At 38.6% G+C, this 19396-nt stretch overlaps 2 protein-coding genes across 3 annotated transcripts in view; both read left to right on the top strand.

The window, feature by feature from the left end:
- The window catches only part of LOC139943176 (regulatory factor X 4-like), a 93254-nt gene that overhangs the window by 24984 nt on the left and 48874 nt on the right, over positions 1-19396 (top strand). The gene's annotated exons all lie outside the window — the stretch shown is intronic.
- Positions 11454-14850, top strand: LOC139943368 (neuromedin-U receptor 2-like). Its single transcript, XM_071940191.1, has 5 exons — positions 11454-11486; positions 11890-11981; positions 12656-13166; positions 13265-13543; positions 14581-14850. Exons 1-5 carry the CDS (start codon positions 11454-11456, stop codon positions 14848-14850), a joined length of 1185 nt encoding a protein of 394 aa, XP_071796292.1.

The following is a 19396-nucleotide window of genomic DNA, read 5'->3' as shown; positions in this document are numbered from 1 at the left end:
ACACCTGAAAACAAAGAACCGACTAGTGAGGACATATTGTCTCTTTTGTTAATGTTCTTGGACGTAAGGCAATACAAACACACCATTGTTCAGTGAGTTTACATCTGGGTATTACCGACTTACACTCTTAAGAGCCAGTTACACCTACAAGTTCACACACCATTGTTTCGTGAATAGGCATCGGTGTTTACAAGAGTTCAAGTGTTGTTTCACAATGGGTTCAACAGAATCATGTGACGACCACAGAAACATCACGGAAGAGTATTTGTCAGAGTTGACCTTCGATTCCGTGGATTTCTTCATCATTACCGTAGGTGTGCCGATAATCTTAGGCCTAGGTCTTCTCACCAACTTGTTACTTTTGTTCGTCTTTTTCCGCAGTCCCCGACTAAGATCGGAAACTGATTTGTACTTAGCAAGCTTGGCACTGTCCGATGTGCTCTTTTTGATCTTGTTTTCTGGGAAAGATTTGGGGAGGGTTGCCTTCTCACAAGTGTCAAAGCACCAGCCATTCGGCAGTACTCTTGGCTGCGTCACATTTAACTTTGCATTAAACACGGCATTGGAGACATCAATTGCACTGGTTACCATGGTGACGTTTGAAAGATACCTCGCATTGTGTCATCCAATCCAGCATCTTAAGATGCGCAGTCGGAGACGAACCTATAAAATGGTTGCAATCTGCTGGGGCATTGGAGTAGGTTTTTCAACAATCATAACTCCATATTTCGCTAATCACCGAGTCATATGCCTACGGTGGCCCGAAGAAGACATGTACAAAGGATTCCCCTCAAAGATTTCACGTTGCGGTCCCATACCGGGAGCTGAGTGGATGGAGTACATCAGCGAACCTCTTCTTGTCATCCCTTGGTGTATTGCAATGATCGGTAACGTGTACATGTATGCTCGCATTATCCACATGTTGAACAAACGCATGTTTGACCCAGAAATCAAATTACCAGTTGGTGATATGGGTCAAGAAAGACCCAGCTATATCAAGTACTACCAGGGGTGATGGTCAAGTTTGACCAAGATATCGAGTACTACCAGGGAGTAATATGGGTAAAGTTTGACACATATATCGAGTACTTGCACTAGGGGTGATATGGGTCAAGTAATACTCATATAACAAGAACTACCAGGGGATTGACCCAGACAGTGGGATATGGGTCAAGTTTGACCTAGATATCAAGTACTACCAAGGGGTGTTATGGTCAAGTTTGACCCAGATATCAACATCTACCATGGGGTGATATTTGTCAAGTTAGACGTACATACCAAGTACCACCAGGGGGTGATTGACCCAGATATCAAGTTCTACCGGGTTTAATATATATGTCAAGTCAGACCCACATACCAAGTAATACAGGAGGGTAATATGGGTCAAGTTTGATCTAGATATCAACTACCAGGGGGTGATTGACGCAGATATCAAGTACTACCAGGGTTGATATGGATCAAGTTTTACTTAGATATCAAAGTACTACCAGGGGTGATATGGATCAAGTTTGACCTAGATATCAACTACCAGGGGGTGATTGACGCACATATCAAGTACTACCAGGGTTGATATGGATCAAGTTTTACTTAGATATCAAAGTACTACCAGGGGTGATATGGATTTTCGTGTAACTTTCACTTATAACATAGTACCCATAAACCTACACCTGTAATCACAAGCTGGGTCAGGTTAGACCAGGTATCAAGTATGACCAGGGGTGATATGGGTCAAGTTAGACCTACATATCAAACACTACCAGGGGTGATATGGGTCACGTTAGACTAAGACCTCAAGTACTATCAGAGGTGATATGGGTCAAGTTTGACCCAAATATAAAGTACTACCACGGGTCGATTGACCCATATATCAAGAACTACCCGGGGTGGTATGGATCAAGTTTGACATAGACAACGGACACTACCAGGGGGTGATATGGGTCAAGTTAGACTTAGACATCAAGTTCTATCTGAGGTGATATTTGTCAAGTTTGACACAGAAATCAAGTACGACCAGGGGTGATATGGGTCAAGTAAGACCTTGTTAGACCTTGATATCAAATACTACCAGGGGGTGATATGGGTCAAGTTGGATTCGGACATCAAGTTCTATCAGAGGTAATATGGGTCAAATTTGACCCATAAATTAAGTACGACCATGGGTGATTTGGTCAAGTTTGACCTTTGGTAAAAAATACCACCAGGGGGTGATATGAGTCAAGTTAGACTCAGACATTAAGTACTATCAGAGGTGATATGGGTCAAGTTTGACCTAGATATCAAGTACGACCAGGGGTGATATGGGTCAAGTTAGACCTAGGTATCAAGTACTTCCAGAGGGTTATTGCCCCAGATATCAAGTCCTACCATGAACTGCCAGGGGTGAAATGGGTCAAGTTAGAACTAGATATCAAGTACTACCAGGGAGTGATATGGGTCAAGTAAGACCTATATATCAAGTACTACCAGGGGTGCTATGGGTCATGTTAGACTTTGATATCAAGTACTACCAGGGGTGATATGGGTCAAGTTAGACCTAGATATCAAGAACTACCAGGGGTGATATGGATCAAGTTTGACCTAGATATCGGGTACTACCAGTAGTGATATGGGTCAAGTTAGACCTAGATATCAAGAACTACCAGGGGTGATATGGATCAAGTTTGACCTAGATATCGGGTACTACCAGGGGTGATATGGGTCAAGTTAGACCTAGATATCGGGTATTACCAGGGGTGATATGGGTCAAATTATACCTATATATCAAGTAAGACAGGAGCCCAGTTTATGACCAGTGCAGTAGCCGGGCACGAGGGTCGAATGTGAATATTTTCAAAGTCGGTGGCGTACAAGTAGCGCTACCTCTACCGCCCCTGTGTATTTTCTGGTATTCCACGTAGACCACGTGAACTTTGTTTACAATCAGATAAGGCCTTGTACACTCTTCGAGTACTCTGGCCGGCAAAGCACTAGTAAGGTCCGTCTTATGGGAAAGTTGACATTTTGTGTCATAATTTCCACACAAATCCAAGGGTTATGGTGAAAGTAAAAGCTGGACAAGTTTTAAAATGTGCCCCCTTTGATCATATCAAAAGTTGTTAGGAATTAAACGGTGCAGATCTCCATAAAAAATACAACTTATTGTTTTTTGTTCATTATGCTGTGTACAAATCGTGCCTGCAGGAAGTCCAGGCTCTGCGGCTCTTTTGTAAACAAGTGATGTCACAGGTCACATCGCCTATACAAGTCTTTACTTACCAGTCGCTGGGTCAGTCCATTGTTTGTTTGTTCCACCGGTCTGTGGTCGTTAATAAACAAATGTCTTCCCCTATGAATGGTTTTATTTGTGCAGTCTTCCCCTAATGGAGGGTGTGTGCACCTTGGGATTCAAACCTAAGAGGAAACAAACCATAAAGAAAGCCGTGACATTGAAATCAATGGTCGAGTTTCAAAAGATTTAATTTACTTATTTCGCATTGGAATGCAATTGCTCTTTAGAATCTTGACTCTTATGGCCAAACAGGAATTTTACGGTCTTCCAGCTTACAGTAATCAATCAATTTCCAATAAACCCAAAAGTCATTAGTGAGCACCAGCGGTATTAGCGTAAGTAATTTAACAAGTTGATTATATGACATTGACCTTCAAGCTTCATCATGCCGTGGCTTTTCTTTGAAAATTATGTCATCTATTCAACTAAAGTCTGGATTCCCTTGGAAAGCTCACAATACTTCGGTTGATTGAAAGACCAGTCCTTTATAGATAAACAGACAATAGACTGACCTTGTAATTTGTTATTAGATACTCGATGCTTGCTACCAGCAGTGCGGACTCAAACTACATGTAGACTACATTCTGCGCAGACGCAGACAACCAATCCGCAAGTTTAGTGCTTCGCTTTTTGAGAGCCATTTAATACATCGTATATCGTTCGTCTTGCTACTTAAGCTGGTATTGCCGACTTACACTCGTTGGAGCCACACACACCTACACAATCACCCCTACAGCACACCTATACGTTAGAGGACACCTATTGTACTTTCTGTTGTTCCTGTATTGAAGCAATCACCATTGGTTTTGTACACAAAGGACTTGTTAGGACACCTGAAAACAAAGAACCGACTAGTGAGGACATATTGTCTCTTTTGTTAATGTTCTTGGACGTAAGGCAATACAAACACACCATTGTTCAGTGAGTTTACATCTGGGTATTACCGACTTACACTCTTAAGAGCCAGTTACACCTACAAGTTCACACACCATTGTTTCGTGAATAGGCATCGGTGTTTACAAGAGTTCAAGTGTTGTTTCACAATGGGTTCAACAGAATCATGTGACGACCACAGAAACATCACGGAAGAGTATTTGTCAGAGTTGACCTTCGATTCCGTGGATTTCTTCATCATTACCGTAGGTGTGCCGATAATCTTAGGCCTAGGTCTTCTCACCAACTTGTTACTTTTGTTCGTCTTTTTCCGCAGTCCCCGACTAAGATCGGAAACTGATTTGTACTTAGCAAGCTTGGCACTGTCCGATGTGCTCTTTTTGATCTTGTTTTCTGGGAAAGATTTGGGGAGGGTTGCCTTCTCACAAGTGTCAAAGCACCAGCCATTCGGCAGTACTCTTGGCTGCGTCACATTTAACTTTGCATTAAACACGGCATTGGAGACATCAATTGCACTGGTTACCATGGTGACGTTTGAAAGATACCTCGCATTGTGTCATCCAATCCAGCATCTTAAGATGCGCAGTCGGAGACGAACCTATAAAATGGTTGCAATCTGCTGGGGCATTGGAGTAGGTTTTTCAACAATCATAACTCCATATTTCGCTAATCACCGAGTCATATGCCTACGGTGGCCCGAAGAAGACATGTACAAAGGATTCCCCTCAAAGATTTCACGTTGCGGTCCCATACCGGGAGCTGAGTGGATGGAGTACATCAGCGAACCTCTTCTTGTCATCCCTTGGTGTATTGCAATGATCGGTAACGTGTACATGTATGCTCGCATTATCCACATGTTGAACAAACGCAAAGACTTTAACGCAGATTACAAGAATGCAAAAACTAATTCAAAGGCGCGGCACGTCCGTAACCAAGTCGCGAAGATGTTGGTAGTCAATGGTGTGGTGTTCTTCTTATGTCAAGCTCCTTTCACTTTGTTAATTCTTACTGGTTGGATCTGCTCATTCTTTGAGGGTGTTGATAATCCTATCAGTGTTCTTCTTGGGAAGTACGCAGATTGGATTGTTCAAAGTCCCTTACGGATTAACACTGTTGTTAATCCAATCATTTACTGCGCGTTTAACGCACAATACAGATCTGCGTTTAGCGAGGCGTTTGAATGCGTTAGACGGCGTGGACGGCACTCAGCCAACTCACTTAATGCAGTTAGTAAACCAAGGAGTAATAATCAATCTACTGCACAGAGCGTCTGTTCTATCGACACAGGTGAATCTAGACTGTAAATAATGGTGACCGGTACAACAAAAACAGTGAAATGTCCTGTTTGTGACCTAAACTGTCAAAATTATCTTCATTGTAACAATAGACAGCAATCAACACTGACAACATTTAATTTCAGTTCGTTTGAAACTTAACATTTCTAGTTGCTTTTCACAACCACCTAGTTTCGGGAATCTTTGAGCGTTATTTTGACGTGTCGTAACCAAGTGGATAAGACAACCTTACTCAAGAGCCGGCGTTACTGATCACCGTAGTGCGGGTTCGAATCCCAGTCGTGACAGTTGTGTACTTAAACATTCTTTTTTATGTCCTTCTGTGTAATGCACGAATAATAACCCAGTGCAATTTTTCCGGGTGTCGATTTTTACAGAGAGTTTGGACTAGTCCTAATTTAAGACTAGTCTTAGGAGGTATACAAGACTAAAGGCTAGTCTTAACTCGTCGTAACTCGAGATTCAAATCCATCCCCATATTTGATTGGCAGCATATTGCGCCTTGTTACCTTGTAAACCGTTACACGTTATTATTTAAAGGAGTAGGACTCTTACATCAGAACGTTGTTCTCACTCTGCATAGCTATATAGTATGCTTACCAAAGATTATATCATTTGATGCTTACACGTTACAATGGCCACATTTTCACCTGGGAAACCTACTGTTTGATCTGTGAGCTTTTGGACGATGGAAATCGGCAAGTCTTGTTTTTACGAACACAATATTTTTTCAGAGTTTCTTTCATTTCACTATTGATCAAGGGATTTTACACTAGTATGTAACTACTTAAAACAAACACTTTAAAGTCGGTTATTCTTTTGTTTGCAAAACAACGACTTTTTGGTTGTTCAATTACAGTCATTTCACTTTGGATGATTTTTGAAAGTTTAAACACGGGTGATTATTTAAATTGTAATTATTATTAAAATAATAGTTATTATTATTTATTATTTACTGGGCACCTTCGATAAAACAAAGGTTTGTAATAATATTCCGTCAAGAAGAAAAAAAGGGCAAAAATTACCTATTTATTTTAAAGGCAGTAGACGTTATCCGGCAAAATTAAATTGTTCTAATACACTTTGTTGTATGCCGTGTTCGTAGTGGTTGATATCACACACTGTACGTGCGTAACGGTTTAAATAACAAGCTGGCAAAACAAGAGTTTGTTTTTTCTGGAAAACGTTTTATTTTATTTTATTGTAACCACAGTCCGTGTTTCAAATCCAAGTTGGTTAGGTCGCATTATTGATATGAAATGATTCCCACCTGGGCTATGAATTGGTTCCCAATTCGGCCATGACGTGGTTCCCACATGGGCCATTAAATGATTCCCACATGGGCCATGAAATGGTTCCCACATGGGTCATGAAGCGATTTCAACAAGAGCCATCAAAAGTAAAATGAGTCCCAAATGGTATGGCCCATGTGATAAACGCCCATTGGATACTGCACCAGAGATTTTAATATGACCCATATGTAACCCACAAGGCCATCTCTGTAACCCACAAGCTGTGCTTACCAATTGGTTGTGGCCCCCAATTTCCTGCCTTTTTGTGTATCACTTTGTAAACATTGTATTTATATTGATTGAGGAACTTGAAGAAAATGTTGTACTGAACGGTATCGAAGAGATTTTAGGAATTTGATCCTCACTGGACCAAGACACGACCTGACGCAAATGACGTCATCGTCACAACAATCTCGTTTGTGATTTGGGTGGCACATTGTCCCCCATGATCGTATTACAGTCAAGTACGCACTTTAAGCGAAGTGATCCTTTTTAGCTTTAGTATTTGTGGGAAATGCGTGAATAACATAAAACCAATGCATAAGCGCTCCACGCATTAATTATTCATAGGAAGTTATCCCTATTTTGAGCAGTCGGTTTGCCTGGATTCACCAGATACTATAATACTTCGACTTGTTGTGTATTACAACCATGCAGTTTGAGCTGTAAATCGGTCATCACAAAAGGGGGTTCGGGTGGAGTGACAAGATGGTTAATTACCTCTGGACGTTTAAATTGGCAATTTGGTCGGTTTTAATGGTGACTGGCACGCAAGAGCGAGATGATATTTATTTTACCATTATCAAAACTAATGGAGAGACAGCGTACCGGTAACTTCCTGCGGATTAATACAAATTGGCAAAGGATTTTAATTGCTTATCAAGTTTGCGTCATGACGTGAATCCATACTCACTGTGAATACAGATGCTTGTTGTATAATTCTAGAAGTGTCATTTTTAGTAGAACAATGTCACGAAAATTATATAATAACTCTGACGCCACAGAAAAAGTCTCATATACCGTAAATATCGTATGCTAAATCATAAGGCTATATCGTAAATCTTATTATATACTGTATCGTTAAAGGGAAGGTACACGTTCGGTAATTGTCAAAGACCAGTCTTCTCACTTGGTGTATCTCAATTTATGCATAAAACAACAAGCGTGTTAAAATTTGGGCTCAATTAGTCTTCGAAGTTGCGAGAAAATTATGAGAGAAACAACACCCTTGTTGGACGAATTTGTTTGCTTTCAGATAGAAATAAAAGACTTCTATCTAGAAGTCTTTTATTAGTTTAGTGAGAAATTACCTCTTTCTTAAAAACTATGTTACTTCAGAGGGAGTCGTTTCTCACCATATTATGTTATACTATCAGCAGCTTTCCAATAGTCGTTACCAAGTCAGTTTTTAACCTAATATTTTTCACTAAACGTGTACCTTCCCTTTAATTTCGTAAAGTAATATTTTCTATCGTTACAGTCACAAGTTAGTTTGCTACAAGGTAAATACTATCGTATACATATGTTATAATTGTAAATATCGTAAATATGTATGACAATTTATTGTTAAAAACATTAAATATGCACTTCGGTTCCCTCTACGATGCAAGACAGTTAGTCCTTATTATTTGTTCTTAAGTCTATTGATTAAATCTCTTTTGAGTAGTGTTGGTTTGAAATAAACCGGTGATGAACAACTCAACGTTTCTGATCAGTATTCTGATTGTCTTCTCCCACCCGCCTCCTGAAGACGGTCAGAGCACACTGATTGAAACGTTCAATCGTTGACCACAAACTATTAATTTGCAAAACCAATACTACTTCAAGGCACTTTTGGTAATTACTCAAAATAATTATTAGCATAACACATTTCTTGGTGACGAGTAATGGGGAGAGGTTGATTGTAAAAAACGTATTAACCAGTAAATGGCAATACAACTTTCTAAAATTGAGACGAAAATATTTTTGTGACATTGTTTTACTCATTTCTCAAAAAAAAAATGACAGCACCTCTGTCTGTGATATTTTAAGGGGGGGGGGGGCTTTCTGCTATCATTAGCGTCAAACTGTGTGTCTGAATGTTAATTTGCAGACAGTGTGTTTTGTGTTACAAAAAGTCTCCAAACCCTTTAAGGGGAGACGCGTATATCCGTTGTACATGCCTAAATTATTCCCGTGAATATGACTTGCTCAGGTCTAAAAAACTACAGCACCAGTACCAACACCAGCAAATAGTTTTTAAAAGGAAGCTTATATCTTCAAACCGTTTAAAAGTTAAATGTAAACTAACATACCACTGAGTCCGGTTCGAAAACTGGATGTTGGAGTACACATGTAAAAGTAGGAGAGTAAGATTCAAATGAAACAGTGAGCATAACAATTAGTGTGTTGGAATTAAAGGCAATGAACACTGGTAATTGCTCAAACTAATTATTAGCATAAAACCTCACTTGATAACGAGTCATGTGGGGAGTCGATACTATAAAACATCGTTAGAAACGGCTCCCTCTGAAGTGAAGTAGTATTCAAGAAAGAAGTAACTGTCCGAGAATTTGACTTCGAGACCCCAAAATTATAATTTGAGGTCTCGAAATGAAGCATCTGAAAGCACACAACTTCGTGTGGCAAGGGTGTTTTTTCATAGTTATCTCGCAACTTCGACGACCAATTAAGTTCAAATTTTCACAGAATTGTTATTTCATGAATATTTTGAGATACACTAAATGAAAAGACTGGTGTTTGACAATTACCATAAGTGTCCAGTGTCTTTATTCAAGGCAAACAATGTTTCGGGAGAAATATTGAAGTCCTCTTCCACGGAGGACTCATTGCAACGCTACAACAGCGAAATTAATCATTTTGTTAACTGGTGTACAGAAAATTACCTTGAAATTAATGTAAATAAAACTAAGGAATTGGTAATTTACTTCAGAAAGAGGGGCACGCCCATACCAGCGCTTACCATAAATGGACGGCCAATTGAAAGAGTATCGTAGTATAAGTACATTGGAACTGTTATAGACGGTAATTGAAGTTTGATAAAAACACAAGTTGTACAACTACGTCAACATTTGTATTTTCTCAGAAAGCTTAACTCCTTTGGCGTAGATAACACCATTTTAGAACTGTTTTACCGCACTATTTTACAAAGTTTTTTAACTTTCAGCCTTATTTGTGTTTATGGAAACATGCTATTTCGGGACAAAAAATCTTTTTTAAGAGTAGTTAAGCAAGCTAGAAAAATAACCAGAGTCGAACTACAAAGCCCAGAGGCACTCTACCATGACCAAGTATGCACTAAAGTTAACATGATCCTGTCTGACCCATCCAATCCCATGTACCCTAAGTTTTTATCAAGTCGCCGGCGGGAGAATCGCCTTTTACAACGTAGAATTAGGACAGAACGCTACAACAACTCCTTTGTCCCTACTGCAATCCGTTTTTACAATGGCCCTTAAGTCTCCTGTGTTTTATGTGTTGTCGGTTTTAAGGACTTCTCTGGTGTACATTTTACCTTGTATATAAATATTGCTGAGCATAATTTTTAATCCATGCTAGATACATATTTTTCTACCTGATATTCTTAACTCATTAATATTTTTATCTATCTGTTTGTTGTTAAATAATTTTAAGCGTTTTTGTCTGTACTGTTTGAATCATGGCCAATTTTAATTTCCCCAGTGTGGGATAATAAAGTTCTTATCTTATCTTATCTTATCTTATCTTATCTTATCTTATCTTATCATATCTTATCTTATCTTATCTTATCTTATCTCTGTAATCATTGGTATGTTGATTTAATGAAAGGGGAGCAAATTGAATAAGATTTTTTTTTTTAGAGAGCTTTTGATTTGAGACGGTAGGGCGTTCAAGACGAAAAGTATAACAACCATAACAACGTGTACAAATTAACGGAACCATTCGGTAGTGCTTAGACGGGACGTTATTTCAACCCCAATCCGTTCCCAATCTCGAGACATGTTCATTTTCGCGCATGCGCTGATCAATTTCCCGTTACCGTCCCCTTCCTCCTTCCGCCCCGAATCGAAAGCTCCATATTGTCAATTTGGTGGCGGTGTAATGTGTAGATATTTAAGTATATTTAAGTTACAAAGGGGTGGTTGCATATGGCACGTGATTCTTTAACAGCTTTTTTTTTAAAAAGACGCAGTTATTGTAGTTGAAAGCATTGGGGAACAGTCATCGACTTCACCAAACTCTTCCTAACTTAAGATTACTCGCATGACTAAGGACGAGTTCAGTTCGTATCCGAAGACGTTGGGACTCAGTGAGATAGGACTAATTCTAGCGTTTCGTGAAATCGGCTGCAGATCTTATTGTAAAAGTAGCAAATAAGATCATGTAATTTGAAGCATGTTGACAAGAGCTGATGTTGTTAGTGGTGTAGTATTTCGTTAATTGGTTTTACAAACAGGCAGTGCAAACTTGTGAGGGGCAATTTGGGGACGCTTATTTTGGTCGTTGTTGATGTACTTAATACACTACCTTGCAGACTATAGCCCGGTTCATACTTCCTGCGAATGCGATACGAATGTTGACGTCACAAATTCTCAACGAAAACTTCGCAGCAGTTCAACTTTGCTCAACTCACTTGCGAATATCGCTGCGAAAGGAGGGTTGTGACGTCAAATTCACACCAAGTTCGGTTCGCATTCGCATTCGCAGGAAGTATGAACCGGGTTTATGGCTAGGGATCATATAACAGGTGGTTCAGAGGTAGACTGAACCCAAAATTAATCAGATATGAAAGAATTGTATTGGCAACATGGTGGCAGTAATAAGGTTAGCCACTGGACACTTTCTGAAAAGAACAAAAATTAATAGTTCACAAATTTACAAATAACTTACAGGGTTTACAGGAGGTAATGGTTAAAGACTTCCCTGAAATGTAAATCCATGAAATGCTTTACTTTTTGAGAGAAAATATAAAACAATAATCAATTTTCGACAACGGATTTATTTAAAACACATGTCATGATACGGCGAAACGTGCGGAAACAACGGTGGGTTTTCATCGTGAAGTACTTTAGGGGTGGAAACGTCTTCGTAATATATTTGTGTATAGGTGGACTGTGGTACTGTATGTACTCTTTTTATCTTTACATTTTATATGTTATAGATAAATGAGAGTTATGTATTTTACATCGGACAAAAATACCCAAACACAGTGATAACACTGTCCAGTAATTTCAACGAGGATACAGACATTATGTAGATGACCTTCTAATTGACCACTACCTCGAATGACACACATGGTACAGATCCCAGTTTGACCCGGTTTGGTCTTTTTCGAGTCAAGTTGTAACCGTAATTCTCTTCAAGTTTGACAAGCAAGTGATTTGAGGGTCGAGTTCGACTGGTGGGTAAAACTCTTTGCAGCCAGTCTACAACTAAAACGAGCATGCTATTTCTCAGTGGGTAGGTCTCCATCAAAAAGGAATTCAAGCGGTTGCACTTCAAAACTGGTTCAACATCATCAAGCAATGGTTGAGTGCAAGTTATGACATTAACGTCAATTAACACTAAATTAACGTCAGTATTTGTGTGTAAACACGAGTGACCTTTGTGGTTTAAAAACATAAAAGCTTCTGCATGATCAAAAGACCAGTCCTTTAGAGATTATAGACAATAGACTGACTTCGTAAATGGTTCTCGGAAGGCACTCATAAATTATTCGATTGTTGTAATGTGCGGACTCAAACCACTCTGTTAACTCGTTCACCCAACTACCAACCCGCGAGTTTAGTGTTTTTCGTCAATACATGGAATATCATTCATTAGTCTAATGTTGCACTTTACATCGTAGCGATCTACAGTCTTTGCAGCCAGTTTATAAATAAAACTCACACACCATTGGTCAGTGAGTAGGTTTCCGTGTTTGAAAGGGAGTTCAAACGGTTCCAGCAAAATGGGTTCACAACGTCATGCGACGAACACGAAGTAAGAAACATCACGGAAGAGTATATTTCAGAGTGGATCTTCGATCCCGTGGATTCCTTCATCATTACCGTAGGTGTGCCGATAATCTTAGGTTTCGGTCTTCTCACCAACTTGTTACTTTTGTTTGTCTTTCTCCGCAGTCCCCGACTTAGATCAGAAACTGATGTGTACTTAGCAAACTTGGCACTGTCCGATGTGCTCTTTTTGATGTTGTTTTCTGGGTACGATATTTGGAGGTTTGCCTTCTCACAAGTGTCAAAGCACCAGCCATTCGGCAGTACTCTTGGCTGCGTCACATTTAACTTTACATTAAACACGACATTGGAGACATCCATTGCACTGGTTACCATGGTGACATTTGAAAGATACCTCGCACTGTGTCATCCAATCCAACATCTTAAGATGCGCAGTCGGAGACGAACCTATAACATGGTTGCAATCTGCTGGGGCATTGGAGTAAGTTTTTCACTAATCATAACTCCATATTTCGCTAATCACCGAGTCATATGCCTACGGTGGCCCGAAGAAGACATGTACAAAAATTCCCCTCAAAGATTTCACGTTGCGGTTCCATACCGGGAGCTGAGTGGATGCAGTACATCAGCGAACCTCTTCTTGTCATCCCTTGGTGTATTGCAATGATCGGAAACGTCTACATGTATGCTCGCATCATCCACGTGTTGAACAAACGAAAGGATTTTAACGCAGATTGCAAGAATGCAAAAACTAATTCAAAGGCGCGGCACGTCCGTAACCAAGTCGCAAAGATGTTGGTAGTTAACGGTGTGGTGTTCTTCTTATGTCAAGCTCCTTTCACTTTGTTAATTCTTACTGTATATAGAAGAGTTTGCGGTAACACCATGTAATAAGAATCTCTAAATGAGTTGGGGTGGTTCTGAAAAGAACCGTTGGGTTAACTCGACGTTTCGATCAGTATGCTCTGATCGTCTTCTGGAGAATGCTGGACTCTGATGCTGCATGCTGCTTAAGTACTAGGCGGTGGATCAGCGGTGATGCACGAAGGCGGGAAATGTAGGCGGGAAGTGAACTCGATGATGCGTGGTGAAACCTGTTGTGGAGCCTTTGGGGTTGTGTGGGGGGTGTTTGCTCACTGAACCGTGTCAGTAGGAACACGCACAGGGGACAGTGAGGGTGTGGGGCCTAGGTGACTGAGGGTATAGATGACCCAAAGCAGTCTAATAGTTGGGGCCTAGGGGGTGACCGTGGATATAGAAGATCCATTGGTCGGGAGAAGGGGGAGCCAGATGTCACTGATGTGGAAGCCGATGTCTTGGGGTACGGTGTCATGCTTGTGGATCTCGATGGCCTCTCTAATGCGTCTGGGGTGCCACGCCTGGATGGGAGCGATGATCTCAGCAGCATCCCAGTTCACTCGGTGGTCAGCGATGTGGGAATGCTTGACGATGGCGGATTTATCGAAGTCCCCCCTCCTTCCGTGTGCTCGGTGTTCCTTAAGTCTAGTGGGAAGGTTACGCCCGGTTTCCCCGACATAAACCTTACCACATTCGCATGGAATGCGATAGACTCCGGCACGGGCGGAGGGGTCCTTCTTGTCCTTGTGCGATTGGAGAGAGCCATGGAGTTTCTTCGGGGCGGAGTGATACACCTTGATACCTGCTTCCTTGAAGATGCGTTGGAGGCGATGAGAGGGGGGACCTAGGTATGGTAAACTAACTGTGGGTGTGTGTGTTTGACCTTGGGTATAGGAGACCCTTTGGTCGGGGGGGACGGGCTTGCTAGTCTTGACTTGCTTGGCGTTGTATCCATTCCGATGTAAAGAAGTGGTGATGTGCTGCAAAGTTTCAAATCCTACTTAATTCTTACTGGTTGGATCTGCTCATTCTTTGAGGGTGTTGATAATCCTATCAGTGTTCTTCTTGGGAAGTACGCAGATTGGATTGTTCAAAGTCCCTTACGGATTAACACTGTTGTTAATCCAATCATTTACTGCGCGTTTAACGCACAATACAGAGCTGCGTTTACCGAGGCTTTTGAATGCGTTAGACGGCGTGGACGGCACTCAGCCAACTCACTTAATGCAGTTAGTAAACCAAGGAGTAATAATCAATCAACTGCACGGAGCGTCTGTTCTACCGACACAGGTGAATCTAAACTGTAAATAATGTTGACCTGTACAACAAAAACAGTGAAATGTCCTGTTTGTGACCTAAACTGTCAAAATTATCTTCGTTGTAACAATGAGATTGCTGTAATAGACAGCAATCAACACTAACAACATTTAATTTCAGCTCGTTTGAAACTTAACATTTCTAGTTGCTTTTCACAACCACCTAGTTTCGGGAGTCTTTGAGCGTTATTTTGACGTGTCGTAACCAAGTGGAAACGACATCTTACTCAAGAGCCGGCGTTACTGATCACCGTAGTGCGGGTTCTAATCCCAGTCGTGACAGTTATGTACTTAAACATTCTTTTTATGTCCTTCTGTGTAATGCACGAATAATAACCCAGTGCAATTTTTCCTGGGGTCGATTTTACAAAGAGTTGGGACTAGTCCTAATTTAAGACTAGTCTTAGGAGATATACGGAGCTAAAGGCTAGTCCTATCTCGTCGTAACTCTAGATAGGTTCAAATTCATCCCCATATTTGATTGGCAGCATATTGCGCCATGGTACCGTGTAAACCGTTACACGTTGTTATTTAAATGAGTGTAGTAGGTCTCATACATCAGAACGTTGTTCTCACTCTGCATAGCTATATAGTATGCTTACCAAAGATTATATTATTTGATGCTTACACCTTGCAATGGCCACATTTTCACCTGATCCAAAACCTACTGTTTGATCTGTGAGCTTTTGGACGATGGAAATCGGCAAGTCTTTTGTTTACGAACACAATATTTTTTTTTCAGAGTTTCTTTCATTTCACTATTGATCAAGGGATTTTACACTAGCATGTAATAACTTAAAACAAACACTTTAAAGTCGGTTATTCTTTTGTTTGCAAAACAATGACTTTTTTGGTTGTACAATTACTGTCATTTCACCTTGGATGATTTTTAGATACGTAGAAAAGCTAAGTTACGTACTAAGCCTCGATTTAATATAGACTAAAGTCTGTCATTTTTACCGTTTCTAAGATTATCTTGCCATAAAAAAATCGTGCGTTAAACCTATGGCGTTTTGGAAAAAAAAACGTTTCTAAAACGTTTAAAAAATCTCGACGAAAGCAATACCTGTTCCGACGGTAGGTCGGAACAGCTAAAAAAAATTAAAATCTCGACGATTACAATAGCTGTTCCGACTGAAGTTGGGAACAGCTAATAATAACAAATGGGTAGGAGAGGGTGTGGAAGGGTATCTATGTCCCACAATTGGTTGTCGTCTTCCGGAAATGGTGTATGCCGGGGAAATACAAATATTTATATTCAGTGAAGGGAAATGTTTTTGAGCAAGAGTCTCTACCGATAGTTTTGTGTGTAAGGGGAAATCTGAAATCATACAAGTAGCCCTGTGTAAACAGACCCGGAGGTGAGAACATTATGACCACACAAAAACCGTTTTAATAATAACTAGACATTAGGTGTTTGTGAACAAACACAAAGCTGTTCCGTGTTCTTTTGCTTGGATTATGTGCTAAAATGACCAAGGAGTCTATAACTGAAACAAGTTTGAACATGTTGAATAGTGTCTTGAGTTATGGTGCCACTTCCGGTTGACCCGGATGTAGAGGTCGACATGGGGTAACAATAACCTAAGGCTAATCTCCAATGCTTAAGGAGTCTCTAACTGAAAAAAGTTTGAAAATCGATATTGTCCCATTTTGGGTTGACCCAGAAGTAGAGGTCAAGTTGAGGTCACGGGTTTTTGCAATTTATCTTCAATCCCAAGGAGTCTATAACTACCATCAGTCTAAAAATCGGCCGTGTATTTCTTGAGATATGGTCCCACTTCCGGTTGTCCCCGAATTAGTGGTCAACTTGAGGTCACGGTTTTTCAAAGTATATTTTTTCACGCCTTAGGGGTGTAAAACTGAAAAAAGATTGAAAATCGGTTGTACAGTACTTGAGATATGGTCCCATTTCCGGTTGACCCGGAAGTAGAGGTCACCTCGAGGTCACGGTTTTTCAAAATTAATCTAATCTCCAATCCCCAAGGAGTCAATAACTACAAACAGTCTGTTAAACGGCCGTGTACTTCTTGAGATATGGTGCTACAAAGATTTCCCAATTAAATATGCAAATATGGGTCACGTGGTTAAATAATTACGATTTTTGAAAGATTTTGGGGTCGGTGGTTTGATGTTTGATCGATTATGATTTGATTTCACAGAACTTTTAACCACCAAACTCTTCGCTTATGATCACCATTTTCTGCTTCCTGTGTTTTTCGAACATCATCGTGTCATGCACCCGCACAGGTTATGTTGGGCTAACAATTGAGAAAAAGAAAAGACAGCACTATCGGTATAAAGATAATAATCTAACTTTTTTAGTTTTGGGGATAAGAAAAATATTGATGTTGTACGGAGATTCGAACTCGCAGGTTTCAGTTGTATATTCGCGATTGATGACCACTAGGCTACAAGGGCCAATGCATAAAAGAGGGTTTACATGTGTGTATATATCAACACAGGGGATTATGATCCGGCGAAATAATTCTCGTTTCATGATTTTGCGAACATTGTCAGTAAATATGAACTGCTAACGCCTATAACTATTAAGTAGGGTTGAAATGTAGTATTAGATGCCTTTATGGGTTTTTGACGACGACGTTGTCGTCGTCAAAAACCCATATCTAAATTACGCACGTTTGTCTCGGACGACGCCACCTCAGAGTCCAAAAATGTGACATTTTTTCACTCATTTCTCAAAAACTACAACACCACAGCAAGTAATATTTTAAGAGAAGCTTTCAACTGTCATTATCTTCAAACTGTTTAAGTTTAGTGTAATTCTGTGGACACCATGGTATGTCGTCGTCGTCAAAAACCCCTATTTATATACGCACGTTCGTCAAACGAAAACCCTACACATTCGTGTGCGAAGTATATTGGTCCAGAACTCGGTTAGGAAAAGAATAAAAAGAGACTTTGCTGTGGTCCAGAACGTAAGTAGAAAAACAAGAAAAGGAGACTTAAGTAGACTCCTCTCAAGAAGTCACAACTCATGATAGGTACATACTGAATAGCATTTACCATAGAGAATGTTTAACAATAACATGGAAGCGACTGCATCCAGTTATATTCAAATGCGTAGACTCCTCTCAAGAAGTCACAACTCATGATAGGTACATACTGTATGGCATTTACCAAAGAGAATATTTAACAATAACATGGGGCGACTGCATCCAGTTATATTCAAATGAAGATTACGTGGTTAATTAATTAAAAAAAATATTTTTTTTAACATTTTGAGTAAAGCTTATGTTCTAAGCTACAATTTGGTATAATAAACTCACTCTTTCGTATTATGGTTTAGGAGATTAGGTTTAAAGAAAACACGTGTACAAATGCAATGGGGATTTGGCGAGAAACAAAGAATAATAATAACAATAATAATAATAATAACAATAACAATAATAATAATAATAACAATAACAATAACAATAACAATAACAATAACAATAACAATAACAATAACAATAACAATAACAATAACAATAACAATAACAATAACAATAACAATAACAATAACAATAACAATAACAATAACAATAACAATAACAATAACAATAACAATAACAATAACAATAACAATAACAATAACAATAACAATAACAATAACAATAACAATAACAATAACAATAACAATAACAATAACAATAACAATAACAATAACAATAACAATAACAATAACAATAACAATAACAATAACAATAACAATAACAATAACAATAACAATAACAATAACAATAACAATAACAATAACAATAACAATAACAATAACAATAACAATAACAATAACAATAACAATAACAATAACAATAACAATAACAATAACAATAACAATAACAATAACAATAACAATAACAATAACAATAACAATAACAATAACAATAACAATAACAATAACAATAACAATAACAATAACAATAACAATAACAATAACAATAACAATAACAATAACAATAACAATAACAATAACAATAACAATAACAATAACAATAACAATAACAATAACAATAACAATAACAATAACAATAACAATAACAATAACAATAACAATAACAATAACAATAACAATAACAATAACAATAACAATAACAATAACAATAACAATAACAATAACAATAACAATAACAATAACAATAACAATAACAATAACAATAACAATAACAATAACAATAACAATAACAATAACAATAACAATAACAATAACAATAACAATAACAATAACAATAACAATAACAATAACAATAACAATAACAATAACAATAACAATAACAATAACAATAACAATAACAATAACAATAACAATAACAATAACAATAACAATAACAATAACAATAACAATAACAATAACAATAACAATAACAATAACAATAACAATAACAATAACAATAACAATAACAATAACAATAACAATAACAATAACAATAACAATAACAATAACAATAACAATAACAATAACAATAACAATAACAATAACAATAACAATAACAATAACAATAACAATAACAATAACAATAACAATAACAATAACAAT

Source organism: Asterias amurensis, chromosome 10, assembly GCF_032118995.1.
Source record: "Asterias amurensis chromosome 10, ASM3211899v1".
Lineage (NCBI taxonomy): Eukaryota > Metazoa > Echinodermata > Asteroidea > Forcipulatida > Asteriidae > Asterias > Asterias amurensis.
The sequence above is the reverse complement of the archived record's forward strand: the minus strand, read 5'-3'. Positions and strand labels throughout refer to the sequence as shown.